Genomic DNA, 22,376 nt, shown 5'->3' on the forward strand with positions numbered 1-22,376 from the left:
AGTGAATAATTGTTTCCCCAATCAAAGTTCATTGCATGTTTTATTTCACACACTACAGTATAACATTCTGAAGTTCTTTCCAAAATGCACGGAACAGTAATAGGGAAGCTTTAAATTGCAAAGAAATGTGTTACTTTGAATACAATATCCATCCGTCCATACATTATCCAGACCGCTTAATCCTCATTAAGGTCGTGGAGGGTGCTGGAGCTAATCCCAGCCGTCTTCGGGCACTAGGCGGGGGACGCTCTGAATTGGTTGCCAGCCAATCATACGGCACATAGAGACAAACAACCATTTACTCTCACACTCATACCTGGGGACAATTTCGAGTGTTTAATCAGCCTGCCATGCATGTTTTTGTCATGTGAGAGGAAACGAATACCCGGAGAAAACCCACACGGGTCTGGGGATAAGATTCTAACTCCACACAGGGAGGCTGGACTGGGTCTTGAACTCACAACCGCTGCACTGTGAAGTGGGCTATTTTCAAATCCAATCATCTTATTTTGTTTGAAATTAAAAGGAGCCAGCCATAATTTACAAATAATTCATGAATTAAGCATCCCATCCCCCAAAAAACTGCCACACACGCACACACACAAAACTGCCACACGCACACACAATTTGACATACTGTGGTGCGTTCAGGTGTCAGGGCAAGGCTGAGAAAGAGTTAACTCCGATGTGCTGTGAAAAGAGACCGGCGCGCTGCCTGCCTCGAGAAGACCCCCCCCCCCCCCCCCCCACACACACACACACCCTCCGCCCTTTCCTTCTCCTCTTGCAGCTGTTGCGGCGGACTGGGAGCTCCTGTCCGATTCCGAATGAGCACCCCCTCGGTACTTGTTGATCTCGGGGCCGGCCGGGTGGCAAGTGTGCTTGCGGGGTTAGCAATGCGGCGCAATGAGGAGTATGGAGCTCGTTAGACGCGGGTGACATGTCGGGAGGCTGAGAAAGAGTCGGAATGGATGGCATCACAGCTCGACTCCACTAGACCAGTGACGGCGGATCCTTTTCTTTTTGTGCCAAATCTCCATCTTTACTGGAAGCCAACAACAACAACATACCAAGGTACGTCGTATCGCTACTAAAGCTTATATCATCAATGAACGTGTTGCAGGATGAGTACAGCTGGGTTCGGCTCTGCGCCAAACGGAGTATTAAAGCATCGAAGACGATTTGGAACCACAGCATTATTTGATATTCTGAAACATCGCCATGGGTGGCAATTGTAATTGTAAGCTATTTTTTTATTCTCTTGAGTCATATATGAGCCAACAAGCGATAGGAGGCTGCTTTACGAGAGCTGGGGGGCGGAAGGGTAATTGTCGTCCTCGTTGAGTGTGTGCGTTTGTTGGATACTCACGATGGAATACGTGTGAGAATGAGGCTCGAGTGTGTGAAAGTTTTTTGGGGGGCGGTGACGGGCTGGAAGCACCCAAAAAACACCTCAGAACAGGCATTAAAATGCAAAGCACGCCCGGCTTCAGAAGAGTCAACCCTCAAGGGAAACAAACAAACAACATCAAGAGCTGTTTGTGCATTTGTAATAGGAAAGGAAGGGGCGAGTTTCAGCACTGGACAGCTCCTCGATGCCCCCCACCACTCCCACCCACGCCGGGTGACAAAGATCCACCGCCTCACAAACAATTAAAGAGGAAACATCAAGAAAGATGAAGTTGTTTTCTCTCCAGGGCTCTCGTGCATGAAACACATCGAGCAGATTTATTGCCGCAGATTCGATTATTTCTTCCTGGGGCGCTGATTTGATGGGGCGTTAAATTGATATATGATTGGTCAGGAAGTTTGATTTAACCAAGGTGACATTCTGTGTGCGCACCAGCGAAATACAATGACATCCATGATGAGAGATGCGCCTGTAATTTTGGATAATAACACTCAGATTGACACAAGTATAACAATACATTCATCACGGTTATGATTGGCATGCAGTGTCGTAGAACGGTAGCGTATCGTAATGAGAAAAAGAAAAGTTCTTATCCCATGACTGTAAAGTGTCCTTGAGAGTTTTGAAAGGCGCTTAGAAATTATTATTATTTATTATTATTATTATCTTGCAATTTTGGATATGCCTTCCAGGGAATGAGCCCTGACAGAAATATCGAAAAAAAATGGTCATGGTTGCCCATATTGACAAAGAAAAGCATAAGTATATAACATGTAGTGAACTGTGAATGCTAAAATATAATTTCAAAATCATTATATGTTGCCTTTGCATAAAAGTAGCACTTAGCAAGCAATCTAAAATGAGACTGATGCCATTGTAAGTGTGAGGTTTTTAATTTTTACTCAGTATAGCAAAAAAAAAACAACAAAAATAAATACATCCACGTGACAGTCAGCAATTTCCGCTAACAAACATTGCTCGATTTTGCTTCCTGATGGACATTACGTCCATGTTTTTTTTTGCTAATTAACTCTAATCTAAATAAACACAGTTCAATGCAGCGTAAGAAACCTTAGACTCTCTTCTTTCATCAGAAAAAAAAGAGTTAATTCCTAAATGATATGGGTCTGGAGTTATATGAGCTTGAAATGAGGGTGGCTGTCCAAAATACAATGCAATACACTCATATTGGCTTATATAGAGCTTTAACTACAGTTGAAGGTGGAACAAAGTGCTTACATGAAAAAAAAGGGAAATGCTGCCCCCTTGTGGAAGGCAAACGTGAATGAGTTCATACCGTATTACGCACTATAAGGCATACCCAAAAGCTGCCTGTGCGATTTATCATCCAGTATGCCTTATATATGGAAAAGTTTAAAAATATGCCTTGAGCCTAATAATATGATGCACATCATAGTGCAGAAAATACGGTACATAAAACTGTTGCTATCGTGATCTTATAATGTAAAGCAGTGTGCTAAAACATGTAAACAATCCAAAACATGACTTTAATGACATAATTGGGGATACTAATGACCTTTTTGTGTATGTTTTTGCTTGTTTATTTAGAGACAGCAATGACAGCAAACATGACACAGTGGACGCCATAGTTGTGGGTGCTCACCTGCTTGTGAAGTTATCATGGAGAAGTCCTTGGCGGAGTTCAACAAGGCCGGTTCCCAGTCAACGTCGTCGCTCCCGCCTGAGCCGGTGGACATCGTCAGTAGCAAGTCATGCTTCCGAAGGGTCCGCCTCAATGTGGGCGGCCTCCCGCACGAGGTCCTGTGGCGAACGCTGGACAGGCTCCCGCGGACGCGTCTGGGCAAACTGCAAGACTGCAGCAGCCACGAATCTCTGATGGAGGTGTGCGATGACTACAACCTGGATGAGAATGAGTATTTTTTCGATCGCCACCCGGGCGCCTTCACGTCCATCCTCAACTTCTACCGCACGGGAAAGCTACACATGATGGAGGAGATGTGCGCCCTATCCTTCAGCCAGGAATTGGACTACTGGGGCATCGATGAGATCTACCTGGAGTCTTGCTGCCAAGCCAGGTACCACCAGAAGAAGGAGCAGATGAACGAGGAGCTGAAAAGGGAGGCGGATAATTTAAAGGATAGGGAAGGGGAAGAATTTGACAACACGTGCTGTGCGGAGAAACGAAAGAAACTGTGGGACCTGCTGGAGAAGCCCAGCTCGTCGGTTGCTGCAAAGGTAATTTTCAGAGATGACCTTGAGGCAAATAACTCATTCACTGCCAGACGATGTGCAAAAATGTGTCCACTCCAGTGCCATGGTTTTTGTCATTTTCCGTCAAAATCCAGGACTTACAGAATATTGACTTTTAGGAGTACATAAACATTCAATACAGCGTGAGAAATCTTACTCTTTTTCTTTCATCCGAAAAAAAAGTTAATTCCTAAATTATATGGGTCAGGAGTTATATGAGCAGGAAATGAGAGCGGGTGTCCAAAATACAATGCAATACATATACAGTAAAGTCTCGTTATATCGATATCGGATATATCGATAGTCCCGGTTATATCGATACTATTTCTATGCATTTCTTATATCGATATTTTTTCGGACTCCCTTGAATATCGATATAACGAGACTTTACTGTATATGAGTTTATATAGCGCTTTAACAACAGCTGAAGCTGGAACAAAGCGCTAACATGGATAAAAGGGAAACGCTGCCCCCGTGTGGAAAGGAAAAAACATAGCCAGAGGCCATAGTCAGCACTTTATCGGCACCCGAGTATGAAAAAACAAAACCCGAACAAATTCTAGAATGGCGCTGTACGTTTTCAATTCGCGAATACATTTGGGAATGGCAGTGAATGAGTTAACCACCAATACTGCAATGGATTCTATTGTTTTGGGATACAGTATCACAGATACTTTCCTTTATGAGTCAATTCATTGTTATCACACAATATAAAACACAAAAGCGCACTTCCGTCACATATTCCGCTTCTCAGAAATGCTTTAGGCCACAGGTGTCAAAGTCAAGGCATGGGGGCCAAATCTGGCCCGACACATCATTTTATTCAGCCCTGGAAAGCAAATTAAACGTGTGAAATTCCATGACGCTTGCTAAAGTCTGAACCAAAATTTCAAATTGTCGAATGTAATCCACAAAAAAAACAGTCATTATTCTTGACTTCAAATTTGACAACTAGTTATTAATTAATTTATTGTGCGTTCTGTATGTAATATGTGGAGATGAAGCATTGTAATGGTTTCCTCAAATTCATAACGCCCCCCATGAGGAAACCGTAACAACACTGTGGCCCGCGGCAAAAAAAAAAAAAGACAGTTTGACACCCCCCCACTTTAGGCCAATGCTAATCTGGACATCCCAAAAAAAATCAAAACAGCTCTGCTTACCTATTGGCTTTGACATGATAATATTGTGCTGATGTTGAAACGTGTTTCCAGATTGTAAATGATAGTGCTTCTGCGTGAAAGTGTTTTAGAAAGTGGAGTCAGGCGTCGCTTAAAGGACAACCAACGTCTCCGGACAAGTTGTGTACATAATTTGTAAAATGGCTTCAAATGACTTCGATTGGGCGTATTTTACAAAGATTCCACCGCATATAGCTATATTTTACGTTTTAAGACTCATGCTGAATATTCAGGACGTCTTGTTTTTGAGTTGGTGATGAGTCCATACGTTGACGTCACTAAAGGACCGCCCCTGACCGTGAAAAAGACGCATTCTAGCGGTCCTTCCATAACATGTATGCTTTCCTCTTCAAAACTATTTGAATCATATTCATAACTGGATGTGTAACAAGAAAGCATATTCTCCGAATCTGAAGCAATTGTTTTGATTCACTAGCAATGCAAAACGTCTTGGCGTGACGTCATGAACTGGGGGCGGGACTTTCTGAAAATGCCCAATTCTTAGCTCAATTTTTTGCAGATTTTGGACACTTTAAGTCATTTTTATTGGTGTTTTGCTTTTGACTAAAAATATCATACTGCGTGTTTTGGGTATTTTAGATGCTAAAAAACGTTTTTCTGAAGTGAGGTCGGTTGTCCTTTATTAGGGTTTGGATCTTCTCCCAGACCAATTGACCATTTCTTAGAAGGAGGAACTTGGTGTGTGTGTGTGCATGCATTGGAATTTGATCAATCACACATTTGATATAGTCAACTATGTGTATATGAACAATTAAAATGTCAATTTTCCATAAAATATTCACTCCAGGTACATTTTAGGAAATTATTTTTAAAAAGACGTATGTATTAATACATTAGTGCGTTGGTCATCTCACTGTACAGTATTGTGATACAATCACTTTATTAGGCAAAACTTTGCAATCACATCATTTGATGAGCTTTTCTGTGATTGTTACGAATCGTGAGATTGGTTGTTTTCTGTCATTCTTGGTCGCAGTTTAATGACTAAGGCGGACTAAGTCGTCGTGATTATTTGCAAGTGACAAGACGGCTCCAGATGACATGAGCAGGCTCTCTCTTACAGGCTATCTCTGTAATTTGTTTAATTAATGGGGGACAAAAGGGTAAAATTGGGACGATAAATGTAAATTGATCGTCATGATAAGATGGATGTAAATGTAAAAAAGGAAGTAGGTCTTTGAGTTTGTAATGATTTTAGGTTGAGATGGTGTATTTCTTATTTAAATAAGGTTGTTCCCCTTTGAAACTGCCATTTGTGTCAAAATATAAGTGTCTGTTGAACAACGGGTCGTTGTTCGATTCTTGCTTCATGTTAGGACTGTAACCATGGCAACAAACACTTAGTGAGTGGACATTGATCCTGGATGGGAAAAGAAGGGGAGTTAAATAATACATACGCGCTCATTTTCAAATGTGTTTTTTTTATTTAACATGCTCATGTTGAATTTGAATTGCAGCAGTCATGTTGGATTGCTGCCATGTCATCAAGAACAATTATCAACAATCTCTTTTGAAAGGGACACATTATTTTCATGCGATGACGAAAACGAAGGGCTACAAATTTTGATCACATTTAAGATGCAAGCATGCAATAGAAGTCGCTATAATTAATTTATATTCATTTTACTAAAGCCAATGATCTTGTTTAAAATCACAGGAATTGTTAATATTTTCAAAGCAGCACTTCCACAACATTGCTAGGAAATCTCAATGCCCCCTCGCCGGTGAACTATCTTTAGAACAGACCTGCAGGCTACTCATGTGGTCCTTGGGGGCACCATGTTGGTGACTCCTGATCTAGAAATAACAGAAGCATTTTCTTCCTGTATCATATTCAAGTTATTTGTTGAATAAAAGTGTGTTGATTGGTGAATATTATCACTATCTCTTTATCAACTCATGAGGCCCATTTTACCAAAACTGCATCCTGCTGCATATTGAGACACACCTCTTAATCAACCAGTTATTGAATTAAGGGATCGTTCATAACTTAAATGATTATTCAGTCATCTGAACGCTAACATTTTATGTACTCTGCTTTGTGGAAGCACTTTAAATAAAGCACCTTTGTGTCCCAGTGCACAAAGCAAGGACATGTTTGCATGAGCTTGGTGGGGATGAACTAGAACAGAGGCTGTGAGTCAGCCCCTTTTCTGCAGCAGAGGTGGCAAAGATAAACCAACATTATGTACAGGCACTTGGATATATTCAGACAATCTAAAAAAGCTAAAATTGAGTCTCTGGAACGTATTGAAATTTGTCATTGTCAAAAATGGTAAATATTGCATTATTACTGTTGATTACATGGGATACCCATTTGATAACTCGGGATACCGGTACTGTAAATAAAAATATGATGGGATTCCCCATTTTGTTAAATTGCAGTGTGCTCATGCTGTTAAAAAAAGATGTGTTCCCATCCATGAATTTTTCAATATTGTGAAGCCACAAAAGAATAAAAAAAAGTTATTCCGTGCCAAAAATAATCTAATGATTGCAAAAAAAATGTGTTTTTGCCTTGCTTTTAACATCTAACTTATTGGGGAAGACACAGCGGCAGGCTCCAGAAATTTTCAGCGCTGTGGAGAAATTACAAACGCATTGAATCCATCAGCAAATAGTCTTCTCATTCTTCACGAGAAGGAAAGTGATGTAAAAATCCATGTTTATTGTGTTAGAGTGAAGAAAGGGTCCTTTTCAAAAAGGGGAGACGAGCGCCCGGGAGTCGGAGCTCTGCGATGACTTGCTCCATTAAGACCTCCTGATAGCGACGGAGGACAATGTCCCCGCGCACCCCATTCTCACTGAATCCACAACTCCGATCAATAAGCCACCCGGTGATAAGTAGACACATTAAGACTTGCATTGGTTGAGGTAAAGAACTGCAATCCCGAATCAATTTCCAATTAGCCAACACTCCATCTTCGACAACATCGCAAACGCTTGCACAATTAAACACGGAGAATTGGCCGTTTCTTCAAAGATAATGACACTCGCATTGAATGGATTGAGTGGTAATGGTTTACCAATATGTGTAAAAATGAACTGCATCATACTGCTGTGCAATAAAGTAGACGAAATCATAAAAGCACACCAACAACAGAAGAATACTGCAACTACTGAAGAGCATTCGATTGTAATGGAATCTGTGTGTATCTATATGTGCATGTATGTATGTGCGTAAAGACAGCAAAATATACAAACATATACCGTATTTTCCGGTGTATAAAACTTATAGTTCGGTGTGCCTTATACATGGAAAACGTTTGAAAATACACCATTCATTGGGAAATTACCTTATACTCCGGTGTGCCTTATACATGGAAAATACTATATACAGTAAAGTCTCGTTATATCGATATCGGATATATCGATAGTCCCGGTTATATCGATACTATTTCTATGCACACAAGGAGAAAATTACATGCGCGCAGGGTCGGATATATCGATAGTCCGGGTTATATCGATATTTTTCGGACTCCTGAGAATATCGATATAACGAGATTTTACTGTATTTATATAAGCTATGTTGAAGTCAGTTGAGGAATTTCATGTAGACAAAAGTAGTCCCTGGCCACTGTCTTGTGGCATGATAAGCAATTATATACTGTACCTTTTAGGGCACAGGTGTTAAAGTCATGGCCCAAGGACCAGATTTGGCTCACTGGAGCATTTAAAGGGGGCAGGCGAAAACAATGCTTGTAAAAGTCTGAACCAAAATTTGAAATTGTCATATGTTTTCCACAATAACAAGCATTATTATTGACTTCTGATTTTGAAATTTTTCATCAATTTATTGTGTGCTCTATATAACTTATATAGAGGTGATTTGACTTTTAAATAGTTTCACCAAATTCATAATGGCTGTCCAAGTGAAACCGTAACTACAACGTGGCATCGGGACAAAAATGTGTTTGACATCCCTGTTTTAGGACATCAATGTCCTCTGTTGATTCATCTTTTTCTGAATCTGATGAGATTGTACACGTTGACCTAATAAAGTGTCCTATCGGGTCCCTATGACAAATGTACTAAAAATAAATATTCAAATTGGGATTTCTATACTAAATCCGGATGCGACGTGGGCTTGTCCGGCATCGACCACCACAAGTCCCAGCGATGGTTCATCAGCAAGGTCCTGCTACGGTAACAGGACATAATCTCATGGGGAATTAATGGCGGATAAAAGCATGAAACAAAATGTTGCTTAGCGACAAAAAGGCACACCATTGTTTAATGTCTTGACCAAGCAAGAAGTGCAGAGCACCTGAGAGGAAATCTTTACAAGAAGAGGAAAGCTTTGTTCCTCCTTCCTCTTCTCCGTTCATATCTCTACTTCCTCTTGTATACCTCAGAATAAATGTCAGAGAAATGTCACATTCATTATTCTCTAGGAGGCCCACTCTCTGTTTACATTCTTCGAAAGGCACGTCGGCATCTGTCTCCTGTTCAAATCACATTCGAGGCACCATCAAATGACATTTAGTCACTGGGGATTAGAACAGTCATGTTGGTACCCCAAGAATGTATTTCTTTCTTTTTTAAAATCACCTGTTTGAAACACATCTCCCTCATCAAAATCACAATGAAACTATTGGCCACCATAAATCAATCATCAGGATGGTTCCTTTGTGTGGAAGTCAAGATGACTCTTTCATAAACCAGAAAGTTCCTTGCTAGCAGACAGTCAATGCAAATAAACGACGTGGTATCGCTTCCCTTTTGTTGACAGTTGAGTATATCCTACTTTACTATCCAAACTCTAAAAGGTCACCAGTGTTGCTGTTTCCTTGTTTTATTACACAATAAGAGCTTATAAAAACTCTACACACCCGGGTTCAAATGTCAGGATTTTCGGATATGAAAAAGTTTTTAAAAAAGCCAAAAAGAAGGCCCCAATGTACGTACGTACATACGTACGTACATACATACGCACAGACAGACAGACAGACAGACAGACAGACAGACAGACAGACAGACAGACAGACAGACAGACAGACAGATAGATAGATAGACAGACAGATAGATAGATAGATAGATAGATAGATAGATAGATAGATAGATAGATAGATAGATAGATAGATAGATAGATAGATAGATAGATATGCATGTGTGTGTGTGTGTGTGTGTGTGTATATATATATAGTCCGTAACTGGGGGGTCTAACATCCTAGTGGGTAAATGATTTCCTCTGCCGCCGGTGTAGAGCTGAGATGGCGAACGTGGCTGTCAGCACGAAGTGTGCATCAGATGGGAGGTGACAAATTCCAATTACGCCATGCTCAAGTCGCACTTAAGATGACACAGAAATGTGGCGGGGCTATATTCCCGCTCATAAATCAGTCTGCCACACAATCTGAGACACGGAGAAAGCCGAGCGAGATCCATCAGACCGCCTGATAGCTGCAAACGCGTAGCCACTCAGATGGATGATGATGTATAAGAGGCTGGTGGAACACAAAATGGTGTCCCAATTCAAGTGCTGGATCATCAATTAGGGAGGTATTTCTAGACAGACAAATACAGGAGTCCAAAGTGTCTGTCTGATAAATGTTTGTTCAATATTTTCGGTCAGTTTAGGGGCAAAAATGTGATGCGTCCTGGTAAGTCAAAACAAGGGTGGTCCCACAATAATGCGATTTTGCCTATGAAGAGGCCATGGACATTGTTTTTTTTTCTTGAAGGGTTAGCGCTATTTTTTTTTTTTGTATTCGATCCGATGAGGTTGTGCAAGTGTGTGTGTGTCTCAATGTCAACAATCCATAACCTTATATTCGAACCAAGAGCATACGGAAGTCCCACTGAATGCCTGGCCCACATATTGTGAGTCATTGAAGATTCATTTGTATGACTTTGTCGTAAATAAATAAAAAATAAATTTCTGTAAAAAAAAATAAATTTGTGTAAATTTCTCCACTGCGAGACTAATAAAGGCAAATCCAATATCGTACAGGTTGCGGCTCCGCGTACAAATACAAGCCTCGCGTATCATCCGCATAATACGTTGACGTTCTCTTTTCAAAAGTGTTGATGCGGCAGACTGGTCTACATTGAACACTTATGAGCAACAGTTTACAGTGAGATGAGGAAGTTAGAAATTGACACTTCATGACAATGTCATTTATAATAAATGGCTGATATCCTCCCACTTATAAGATATAGTGAACGCTTATCCAGATTGCAAATGTTGTTTAAATTGTTATTTAGTTTTTTTTTTTTTTCTTTTGACTTCAAGACGGCGCCGCGAGAGTGGCTGCCTTTCCAGCAGCTCCTGTGTTTTGCTTTTCTACTTTCATTTATTTCATAAATTTGCTGCTGTGAAATGTAAATTTCTCCACTGCGAGACTAATAAAGGCAAATCCAATCCAATCCAATCCAATCCAAATAAAATATGTGGTGGTGATATGGCAACTAAGTTTCCATGATTTGTTGTTGTCATATCTTTTGATCAGGATTTTGATTGCCCAAAATGTCCTACTACTACTGCACTGCTGCTTTGGCTTGCCTTCCACTTCAAGCAAATATGTTTTTATGAGGGCTTTTTGGCACACCCTCCCAAAAAAACAGCTTGTTCAAATGTTTTGATACTCCTTTTTAAACAGCCACATCCACCCCCCCAAAAAAAGAAAAAGTCACATGGCATCCACCGTGTCCACAGTCTGTGTGATAGACTGTCGGCATGGGGGAATGTCTGACAATATTTCTCATGCTAACATGTTCCCATTCTCATGAACTCTTAATGCGCGTCTGCAGTCGTGCTTGTGAGTTTTGGTGCGAGTCATGTCATGCATTTTGTAGTGGATTGCTGAGGCTTTTGTCAGCTGAGCCTTGCTAGGCTTTGCAGCCTTGCCACAGCTCACTACTGCACAATTGCGTTAGAGCATGGGTGGGCGAACGTTGATGCTCGGGGGGGGGGGGGGGGGGGGGGGTACCAAATGGGATTTTTTTATATGGACAGATGGGCTAAGTCATTCGTAGATGAGATGAAAGTAATCATTTGAAAAATACATATCTGTAAAATATGCTATAGAGCTTGTTTAATCCTTTCGTGCGCCTTGTTTGCCTGATAACACGATCAGATGTCCAGTGTTGTCAGCATTGCAATTGAAACAGTTAAATGATATCAAATTGTTATTTATATTTTTATATTGCTTACTCTATTGAAATACTAAAATAAAACATGTCTTTTAACTCATTCACTGCCAGGTGCTGTGCAAAAATATGCAGCGCCAGGGTTTTTGTCATTTTCACTGAAATTGCAGGACAGAATCAGAAAAATCAGAATCAGAAAACCTTTATTCGTCCCACCATGGGGAAATTTGCAGGACCTACAGAATATTGACTTTTAGGACGACATAAACATTCAATGCCGTGTAAGAAACCTTAGACTCTCTTCTTTAATCAGAAAAAAAGAATTAATTTCTAAATTATATGGGTTTGGAGTTATATGAGCTTGAAATGAGGCTGGCTGTACAAAAGGCAAATGCTGCCCCTTCGTGGAAGGAAAAAAAACATTGCCAGAGGTCTGACCAGTGCTTTATCGCTAAAACCCGAACAAATTCATGAATGGCGCTCCATGTCATATTTTCAATTTGCGAAAAAATTCGGGAATGGCTGTGAATGAGTTAAAATAACACGATTAAGTATTTTTATAAACTTTTCTATAATTAAATTAAACTAAGAATTAGTCCTCACGTTCTTAGATAATTGTAAAACATTTCTGTCCTTGACTTAAAGGATGACTGACGCCTCCGGTCAAGTTGTGTCCATAATTTGTAAAATCGCTTCCAATGACTCTTACTGAGCGTATTTTACAAAGATTCCACCGCATACAGCTATATTTTACGTTTTAAGACTCGCGCTGAATATTCCGGAAGTCTTGTTTTTGAGTTGGTGACGAGTCGTCACGTCACTGAAGGAACGCCCCTGACCGAGAAAGGACACATTGTATCACGTCAATGCATTTTGCGGTACTTTGTTTGGTCTGAAAACATCGTGTTGATCCGTGTTGATGGCGAAATTAGACGGAAAACACATAAATAACGCGATGGTGAATCGTTGTGTGTTGCACCGAGCATCTATTTGATATTCGCTGATAAAGATTCTAAGGAAACAAATCAGCCGGTTTCCACGGAGCTTTGTCGCCATCTTCTGCCTCTTTTTGGTGCTACATTTCCCCCCTCCCAGATACCTCAAAATGACACAGAATAAATTATTTAATCGATTGCAAACATGTATGCTTTCCTCTTCAGAACTATTTGAATCATATTCATAACTGGACGAGTAACAAGAAAGCATGTTCTCTGAATCTGAAGCCATTGTTTTGATTCTCGAGCAAGGCAAGACGTCTTGGCGTGACACCACGAACAAGGGGGCAGGACCTTCTGAAACTGGCCACTTCGGGTATCAATATTTTAGCAGTTTCAGCACACTTTAAGTTTTGATTGGTGTTTTGCTTTTGACTAAAATATCATACTGCGTGTTTTGGGTATTTTAGAAGCTATGAAACATTTTTCTGATGTCAGTTAGGAAACAAAAAAGTAATGTCGGTTGTCCTTTAAGACACAATTTTATTTGCAAAGTAGATATTTTAAAATCCTAGAGCAGTTCATGATTTGCCTCCAGGAAATGGTCTTAAAATACAAATCTCAAAGGGGGGGGGGGGGTTCATACAAAAGAAACCGACTACATGCGGGGTCGCTGGGCGGACTGGAGGTGGGTAAGAAAACAGCTTGACAGCTTCTCTGTCGATTCCAATTTGAGGAGCGGCAGGGAGTCAAATTCAGGAAGACGTGCAGCGTAGCCCACAAAAGGGGAAGCTGGCGCACTGACACATGAGGATGAAGATGCACAGAAGCATCGAGACGATACAGAAATGCAGTTGCAGACTGTCTAAGCTTCATGACCCGCTTTGCGTAAAATCGCATCCAGCTTAGCTGGGGCGAATATTCTCTCAACTATGACGACTGGTGTGCTTCAAATGCATCAGTGTAGGACTTGAAAGTTGTTATGAATCATTTGTGTCCTTCCCGCTCCAAATATTAAAATCCATTGTGGGATTGCGAATTTGGAGCCTAACAAGTCTTAGGCTTTCTCTGTTTGTTTTTATATTGAGGGATTGGTAGTTCAGCGTGCAAATAGTTAATAGAGGGAACAAAAAAAAATATTAGGAGAAATAAATCAATAATGAGACTTCTACTGAAACAGAATTCAATGTCCTTCAAAAAAATGCTTTTTAATTGTACGTTTGCACATTGCATAACTCCCTATATCCCTTTTTGGTATCCTATTTAAAATAGCTCTTAATTATTTTAAAATTTTTGGATGAGTGGAGGGAAATAAGCAGAGCAATTATCTCATTGCTTGGGGCACTCGTGCACATGAAAAACTCCAAGTTTTGAATATTAAATTAAATGACATCAATAAAGTAGAAATATTACCAATTGCAGTACTAAAGGCGGAAAAAGTTACTTTTTAATGGGAAAAACATCAAGAATTGTACATAAAAAATTTGCACTACAAAAATAAAGTATTGTCAATCAAAAACAAAATAAGTCAACATGTTACATCAATGTAGTTAAATTAACATCAGGAAGAAAAAAAAAACAGTTCTAACTTAATGACACCCGCCAAATCATAAAATGAGACTAAAGTCCCAATTCTAGGTAAATAAAGTAGAAATAATGAATAAAAAAAAAGTTTCAATTTTAGAAAAAAATACATTATGAAGAATGAAATATTCTTTTAGGAATAAAGAATAAAGTAAGAGACTAGAAAGAATAAAGTCAGAGAATGAGTAGCAGTACTCGTTAAGATTAAATCATGACTATATATAAAAAAATCTATTGAATACATATTTATTTATAATAAAAAATTGTTATATATACGTATAGAATTTTTTATTTTAAGTACATCCTCAACAATGCTTACTGACTGAAATGATGTGATTATTTTTAGGTGAATAAAGTTGAAATAAAGTATTAAAAGGAAGAAAAGTTTCAATTTAGAAAAAAAAAATACATTACGCAGAATTAAATATTCTTTTAAACATATTTTTTTAAAGAATAAAGTCAAAGAATGAGTATTTTTATTTTTACTTTGCAAAATCATTGTGGTATTACAAAGACGTGGTATTATAACAAAGACAATTACGTCGGCTTGAAGGCCTCTACCAAGCAAGTTGTAATACAGTAATCTGGGTCCTGAAAAATACAATTGTAATGCAAATGAGTTTAATTTACTCGCCCAGCTATAGTGCGTGAAACAAAAGCAACATGCTCAACACTGCGGGCTGGCCAGTCTAGTAGCAAATAAGCATTTCGCTTCGTGAACTGATTTGGAAGGGATCCAAAAGGACACAGAATTTGCCTTTTGTCCATGTTAGTGCTTTATTACAGCTTGTTAAAGTGCGATATAAATCAATCAATGTTCTTTCTAATTTTTTTCTGCAAGACTTCACTTCAACCACTTCAACCCTTTCTTCTTGTTTGTTTTTGCATTACTACATTACGTCACTTTATATATGTCACTACCTCACTTTACATACGACACTACCTCACTTTACATTCAGAAATTACATGTATAGTCTGTTGTCAATTGTATGTCTTTTTTTAGCCACGTTAGCCAACTATTAGTGTCTTGCATGCTGAGTCCGAGAGGACATTAATTTCATCTGTGCTGTATGTCATGCATAGCATATTTGACAATAAAGCTGACTTTGATTTTGAATATGTATATATTGTATTTTGTATAGCCGCCCCCATCTCAAGCATATTTGACAATAAAGCTGACTTTGATTTTGAATATGTATATATTGTATTTTGTATAGCCGCCCCCATCTCAAGCTTAGATAACTCCAGATCAATATAATTTAGGAATTAACTCTGTTTTTCTGATAAAAGAAGACAATCTTTTATCAACGCTGAATTGAATGTTGATGTAGTCCTAAAACTCAATATTCTGTGAGTCCTCCAATTTGAGTGAAAATGACGAAAACCCTGGCACTGCAGTGGATACATTTTTGCACAACGTCTCGCATTGAATGAGTTAATCCCCTCCACATATTACATATAGAGTGCTCAACAAATTGATGAATAACTAGTTTTCAAGTCTGAAGTGAAGAATAATGACAATTTGAAACAATTTGAAACTTGTTCGGATTTTAGCAAGCAACTTTGATTTGCTTTCTTGGGCCAAATAAAGTGATGTGGCGGGCCACATTTGGCCCAGGGGTCTCGACTTTGACACCTGGGCTCGGACAAATATAATATAAACACACATGTGCACACACTAAAAGACTGACCCCAGGGAATGTGCAGGCGACGGGTCCGCAGAAAGGCCACATTGCCGTCACTTTGATAAACTGTCCCTTACACATCAAGTGAACCCCACACTGATGCGGGTACGTATTCAGACAAAAGCTTTTAGAAATCAAAACTGCCGTTCCCCGGAGGAAGGGGTGGGGTGAGGTTGCTCCATTTAGCGACAAGGTCTGATTCCTCTCCACTTGGCAGTTTGGGATAGAAAGGTGAAGAAATGACTTTGAGGAGAGTCTCAAGGCCAGTGGCTGAAACAGCATCAACTAAAGGCGAAGGGGAAAAAAATCATCACGCCCGAGCTTGATTGTGAGAGCGGAGAGAGCTCTCAACCGGCGAGCCAGTAAGCCTCTCACCTTGATAGGCACATGACCTGGATTGTACAATGTGCCGCATCGATTCACCGCAAGCATAAATGTGTCAAAAGCCTGAAAGAGAACATTCAGACTTGTGTCGTAATTGTGTCTCGAGAGCTTGCAACCACTGACTCCAAACTAGAACGTTGTTCCCGTCCATTTTGAAAATGTAATACCAAGGTTTTTATAACAAATTAGAAGACAATGCTGCAATGGTTACTTACATTCATTGACAAAAAACGAAAGCCAAGGATGATTTTTGTTAGCTTCGTATACGTAAAACCAGTGGCGGGCCGTGCATGTCACTCCGAGGCCTTCAGTAGTGCTATGTCTGAATCAATCAGATGCAAGTGCGGTGTGCTTTTACCATACGTCCACTAGAGGATCTCGTTGACCAGGAAATAACGTGTGACTTGAAGAAACTTAACAAATACTGTCATTAAACTGTTTGATTTTTTACTATGAACGTGTGGATTCATGATAACCTCATAAAATTGCATTATGATTTGCTATTTTTGCTCGCTTCAGAGTTGTCCAACCTTAATGGTGTCATCTATTCTTGAAAAGTTCGTCTTGAAAATGGCTTTAATAGTATACCTGCAACCAAATTCATTTCTCCTCCTCCTTCAGCCATTGTGGATTGACAAAACTGCATTTAAATCAACACAAAAATATATTTGCTTATGGATACTTGTGCTAGCTCTAGCCAGTATGCACTTATCACTAATGGCCAATCGTGTGACGAGCCAATCATAATTTGTGAAAACTCTGATGTTGCCAGCGGAAGCAGGCCTTGGGTTGCCAACTCAAACTCTGATTGGTTAAAGCAACAGTTTCATCGACATTGATTTTTATGCTTGAGAGCCCGCAGAATTGATTGTGAAGGCGTCCAGGTCTATTTCTGACCCTGGTAACAAATGATGGCTGAAATGTGATTGGAAAGACAATTTGGAATTATTTAATAAGAATTCATGGACAAAATATAATTAACATTTGTCTGTGATTCTGACATTTTTAGGCCAGCAGATAAGGCCTTGCAGACTGATGCTCCACCACTTTGTAAACCGTAACCATATCAATTAGATAAAATATTTGTTTCTGGAATTGCAAATCATTTAAATGAATTTGAGATACAATTCGGTTAAAATACAAAAAAAGTAAAGCACCGTTATCTCGACAGTCACAGCAGAGGAGAAATGAAGAAAACGCACCCCCAATCCCTTTGACGCACGCGTGCAAATGCAAACGCATATCCACAGACAGGTCGTCAACAACGACGTCTGAATAGGCAACGCAAAGTGTCGGCGTCACGCGGATCGACGGTTGCCGTGGCGACGCTGAACTTTTCAGCACGTTATCAAAGCAGCGAAATAAAAGAAAATAATAGCCAAGAAACAAAGGCATTAAAAAAGGAGACAATGCAAGACGCCCCAGCCACACTTTTTATTCACTCTCTACTGAGGCAATTACAGAAGTCTACCGGCTGCTCGCTGCATAGATTCCAACTAACCAAGTGCAGATTGGTTGAGCTCAAAGGTCAAAGGTTGGTTACTCTCAAGTCGCTAAGAGATTCGTGTAATTCTAATATTGCCTGTGCAGCATTTATCTCTTGAAATATGATTTATGTGGTGCTCCCAATAATTTTGTGAACAAAAGATGTGCCTTTGAATCTACAGGGGTGCGTCAATCTCATTATGGCAAACTTATAATATCTTCTTAATTCAACAATCAATCCTTCATAACAAAGAAGAGCAGGCATTTGGCATTTTTAAATAGCAATTTTAAGTTATCCAACAATGCCAGTGCCTCTTAGGGAATCAAGCTATAAGATGTTCTACACTTGAAGGCACGAGACATGATGGCGCTTATGCTGATAATTGCATTCTCACTTAATCATGACAGGGAGAAGAAAAGCCCATACATACCGTATTTGACTGTATATAAGGTGCACTTGAGTATAAAGGTGCATCCCCAATGAATGGTGTATTTTCAAACTTGTTCCATATACATGTATAAGGCGCATCGGACCACCCGGGTGCACCTTCAATCAATGAAAAAAAAGGTTTTCCAATTATACTATATAAATATCTTAACATTTTCCAAATACAAGGGGCACCACATTATAAGGCTGCTGACAGTTGTTGTAATACAAGTCAAAGTCAAAAAGTCAAAGTCAGCTTTATTGTCAAATATGCTAATATGCGTGACATACAGCACAGATGATTATATTTATTTATTATTTATAATATATATATATATATATATATATATATATATATAATAATAAGCAGTACTATCGATATAACTGATATCGATATAACGAGACTTTACTATATGTAAATATATATATATATATATATATATATATATATTTATATATATATATATATATATGGCCGAAACTACCAGGAAGACTTGTTTGCTGACGAAGTTTCTTGGATAAGAAGCGAAACGTCCGACACACCAGATGACGACTGAAGAAACTTTTTCAGCGATGGACCACTCCTGTACGACTGAGATCTTACACAGACATATAACCGCTTCAAAAGTTTCACACGGGAATCCGTATTCCCATGCTGCCCATTTGGGTAGCAACCCTAACCGCATTTTCTCAAAACTACAAAAAGCAGTCAGTCTTGCTTCCCTTCTCCAGTTGTTCTAAATTCAGTATTAAGAAATTCCCAAGGAGAGTATGTTACTTCGGTTTGCCAGACCCCCGATACAGTATAGTGTTTCTATTTATACGTCCACCATGAAGCAGCCAGGTTTTAAATTTAGATGCTGAGTCTGGATTATCTTCTTCATCTGAAATTCATGAATAATTGAGAAGGAGATGAGATGAGGTGGTATTCATTCAGTATATGGAAGATCCTGGCATAGATTTCCTTCCTGCATTTACTTGAACAAGATTGCTTGGCACTTTTGTGGATGTAAGTAATATATGAATATGTTTTTGGAGGACGGCTGTGAAATTTACGTGACCACTAAATGCACCAAATGAGCCAGATGGAAAAAAATGGCAATTGAATAAAAGATCATAACTTATACGAAGGCTGTTTTTTTTTTTACATATAGACTCTGAAAAATATTGAAAATAAACTGTTTAAAAATAATTAAGGGAAGTATTTTTATTTTCTTTATCTTAAATGTATGTATTTATTTATTTATTTGTTGCCTTAAACATCTCATCATGGCATTGGATAGATCTGTGAAAATTGTCAATATACTAAATACAATACATGTTGATATATACAGTATATAATAATAATAATAATAATAATAATAATAATAATAATAATAATAATAGAGTGACTGCTCACCCGCACAAAAAATCCTGTGACTGTAAAGTGTCCTTGAGAGTTTTGAAAGGTGCTTAGAAATTAAATGTATTATTATTATTATTATTATTATTATTATTATTATTATTATTATTATTATTATTATTATTATTAGATAAGATTAGATAAGAACAGGAATATTAGGTAGAGTGGTCAGTTTTGATTTCCTCCGTATTTGTATATTTAGATTGTGAGGCGAAGACTTCTGGGAGAAGATGGAGCCCTTGTTTAAAAAAAAAATCAGAGCAATGCAGCGATGGCCATTATGATGTTCCTTGTCTGTCACCGCTTTCAGTCTATATGTTTGAGACTATTGTACATATTTAGCTAGTACGAGATGTGCGATACCAAGATAACCCGTCTTTCTGTTACTCAAAAGTCTCCTCCTCCCGTCTCTATGGAAACGCCGTCTCTTTCACAGGCTGAGAGGCAGAGCCCCTTCTATATATTCTGAATCAGGGTTGTGAATTATTCTGTTATTCAATGCTCACATTACGACTTCATTGCTGTTTATCGCTGGCGCCGGTGCCATGAACGACTGGCGCGGCGTGCCGAGAAAACATCTGCAGCCAAGGATGCCCCCTAGCACTTAAAATAACAGATGGGGACATTTATGGAGCTTGCACGGTGCGAACTGTGACATAAAAAAAGATAGTCACAAAGCCATGTGGAATCGAGTATCGATGGGAATAAGAGGAAAGACTGAAATTCGGATGGTTGAAACATGGGGTAAGGTTGGCGCAATTCAGGGGGAAGTGAGAAAGACGGGAGGATGAGTCGGCAAGACGGTGTCAGACTTACAGGCAGGTCGGCGATGCCGCCTGCTGCCGAGCTTCAAGAGGGTTGTCATGGCGATTTATAACCCAGCCTGGGCTAACACAGGGTTTGCGTGGCATCTCTTTGGCCTCGGCCGTGAAAGGAGATGAAGGGGGAATGATGGCATCTGCCTCATGATGTCTGACTTGCATCTCCAGTGTGCTTTCCGAGTGGATCGGGGGTTCCCCTCATGGGAATCACGGGATCAGAAGATTCCGCATAGTGCACAATGTTCCTCCTGATGCTTACTAATAAGGAAAAGTCAGAGCGCTGAGAGTGAGTCGAGGGATGGAGCCAGCATTATGTTGTGATTAGCTCACATACTGAAAAGAACCAAGGTCTTCTCTTTGGACACAGTATAAAAATGTATTTGACCATAAGGAAGAAGAGTCGAACCGTTGTTTCGGGATTGTAGTTCAATTAATTACACAACTCTTTTTTTTCACCAATTATCTTGCACATTAGAAATACCACATGTGCCAAAAAATGAACTCATTCACTGCGAGGCTGTTAAGGCAATTCGCTATATGAACACACTGTAAACATTGCTTTATTTCCTTAAACATTGTTTTATTTTGTCGGGCCTCTGTTTTATTATACATCCGGTTAATGACATCACATCCGCCGGTCTTAACAAAAGCTCTCCCAAAACAGCCAGGCTCTCTCTCTTTTTAGCCCCCACCATCTGCGGGAGCCATTATGTGCCATCCCAAAGATTAAATAATCTTTTTGTTCTTACTTTTGATTCCTCATTGATTGATAAACGACTCTATCACAGACGATATGCAAATCCGCATATGTGTCCACTCTAGTGCCAAGGTTTTTGTCATTGTCACTCAAATTCCAGGACCCACAGAATATTGAGTTTTAGAACTACATAAACATTCAATGCAGCATAAGAAACCTTAGACTCTCTGCTTTCATCAGAAAAACAGAGTTAATTCCTAAATTATATGGGTCTTGAGTTATATGAGCTTGAAATTAGGGCGGGCGTCCACTATACAATGCAATACATACATATTGGTTGATATAGCGCCGTAACAAAAGCTAAAGCTGTAACGAAGTGCTAACATGGAAAAAAGGAAAATGCTGCCCCCTCGTGGAAGGTAAAAAACATTGCCAGAAGGCTGACCAGCGTTTTATCGGCAGTCTCAGCAAGAAAAACAAAAACAAATTCGGGAATTGCAGTGAATGAGTTAAAATAAAATAACTGGCCGGTGCAAATATTTTCAACGAGGTTGAGTAGGAGCCCTCATCTACTCTGCTTGGCTGCAAAAGAAAAACAAATTCTACTGAATTGATCAAAGCATTGCTTTGATTCGTGCTCACGGCGATTTAGTTGTTGTTTATTATACTATGCAAATCAACACCTTCAAACATGACTTGCGCCCCACATGGTCTTTTTTTTCTTCAAGAAAGAACTGGGTCATTGAGGAGGAATAGCACAGACCGCAAACTAAAGTACAAAAAGTAAATTTATCGTAATGGTGTAATCAATCATAATATTTGTAAGGGAGTTAGATTATTAAAAATAACTCTGCAATCAATCAATCTCGGCCAGGGGTGTCAAATATTTTTTTGTTCTGGGCTGATTCGGAGTTACGGCTTCTTTTGGCGGGCCGATGAAAAATCTCAATGTTATTTACTACCCATGACAAGTTGACATTTGGGTCCAGATTTCAGCAAGGATTATGAAAGTTGACACCC

The 22,376-nt window shown here is 39.3% G+C and overlaps 1 protein-coding gene across 2 annotated transcripts in view; it reads left to right on the forward strand.

Annotated features, from left to right (window-relative positions):
• The first annotated feature begins 939 nt into the window (after window positions 1–939).
• Window positions 940–22,376, forward strand: part of kcnb1 (potassium voltage-gated channel, Shab-related subfamily, member 1) — a 28,238-nt gene continuing 6,801 nt past the window's right edge. The window contains exons 1-2 of one of the 2 annotated variants that reach the window (XM_089010000.1): window positions 940–1,073; window positions 2,980–3,627. In XM_089010000.1, coding sequence (XP_088866126.1) covers window positions 3,052–3,627 — 576 coding nt within the window. In that variant the 5' untranslated portion in view covers window positions 940–1,073; window positions 2,980–3,051. The remainder of the gene's footprint in view (window positions 1,074–2,979; window positions 3,628–22,376) is intronic. The other variant, XM_089010001.1, reaches the window with a different exon arrangement.

Source organism: Hippocampus bargibanti, linkage group LG12 (assembly GCF_051943395.1).
Source record: "Hippocampus bargibanti isolate YZ-2025 linkage group LG12, ASM5194339v1, whole genome shotgun sequence".
Classification (NCBI taxonomy): Eukaryota; Metazoa; Chordata; class Actinopteri; order Syngnathiformes; family Syngnathidae; genus Hippocampus; species Hippocampus bargibanti.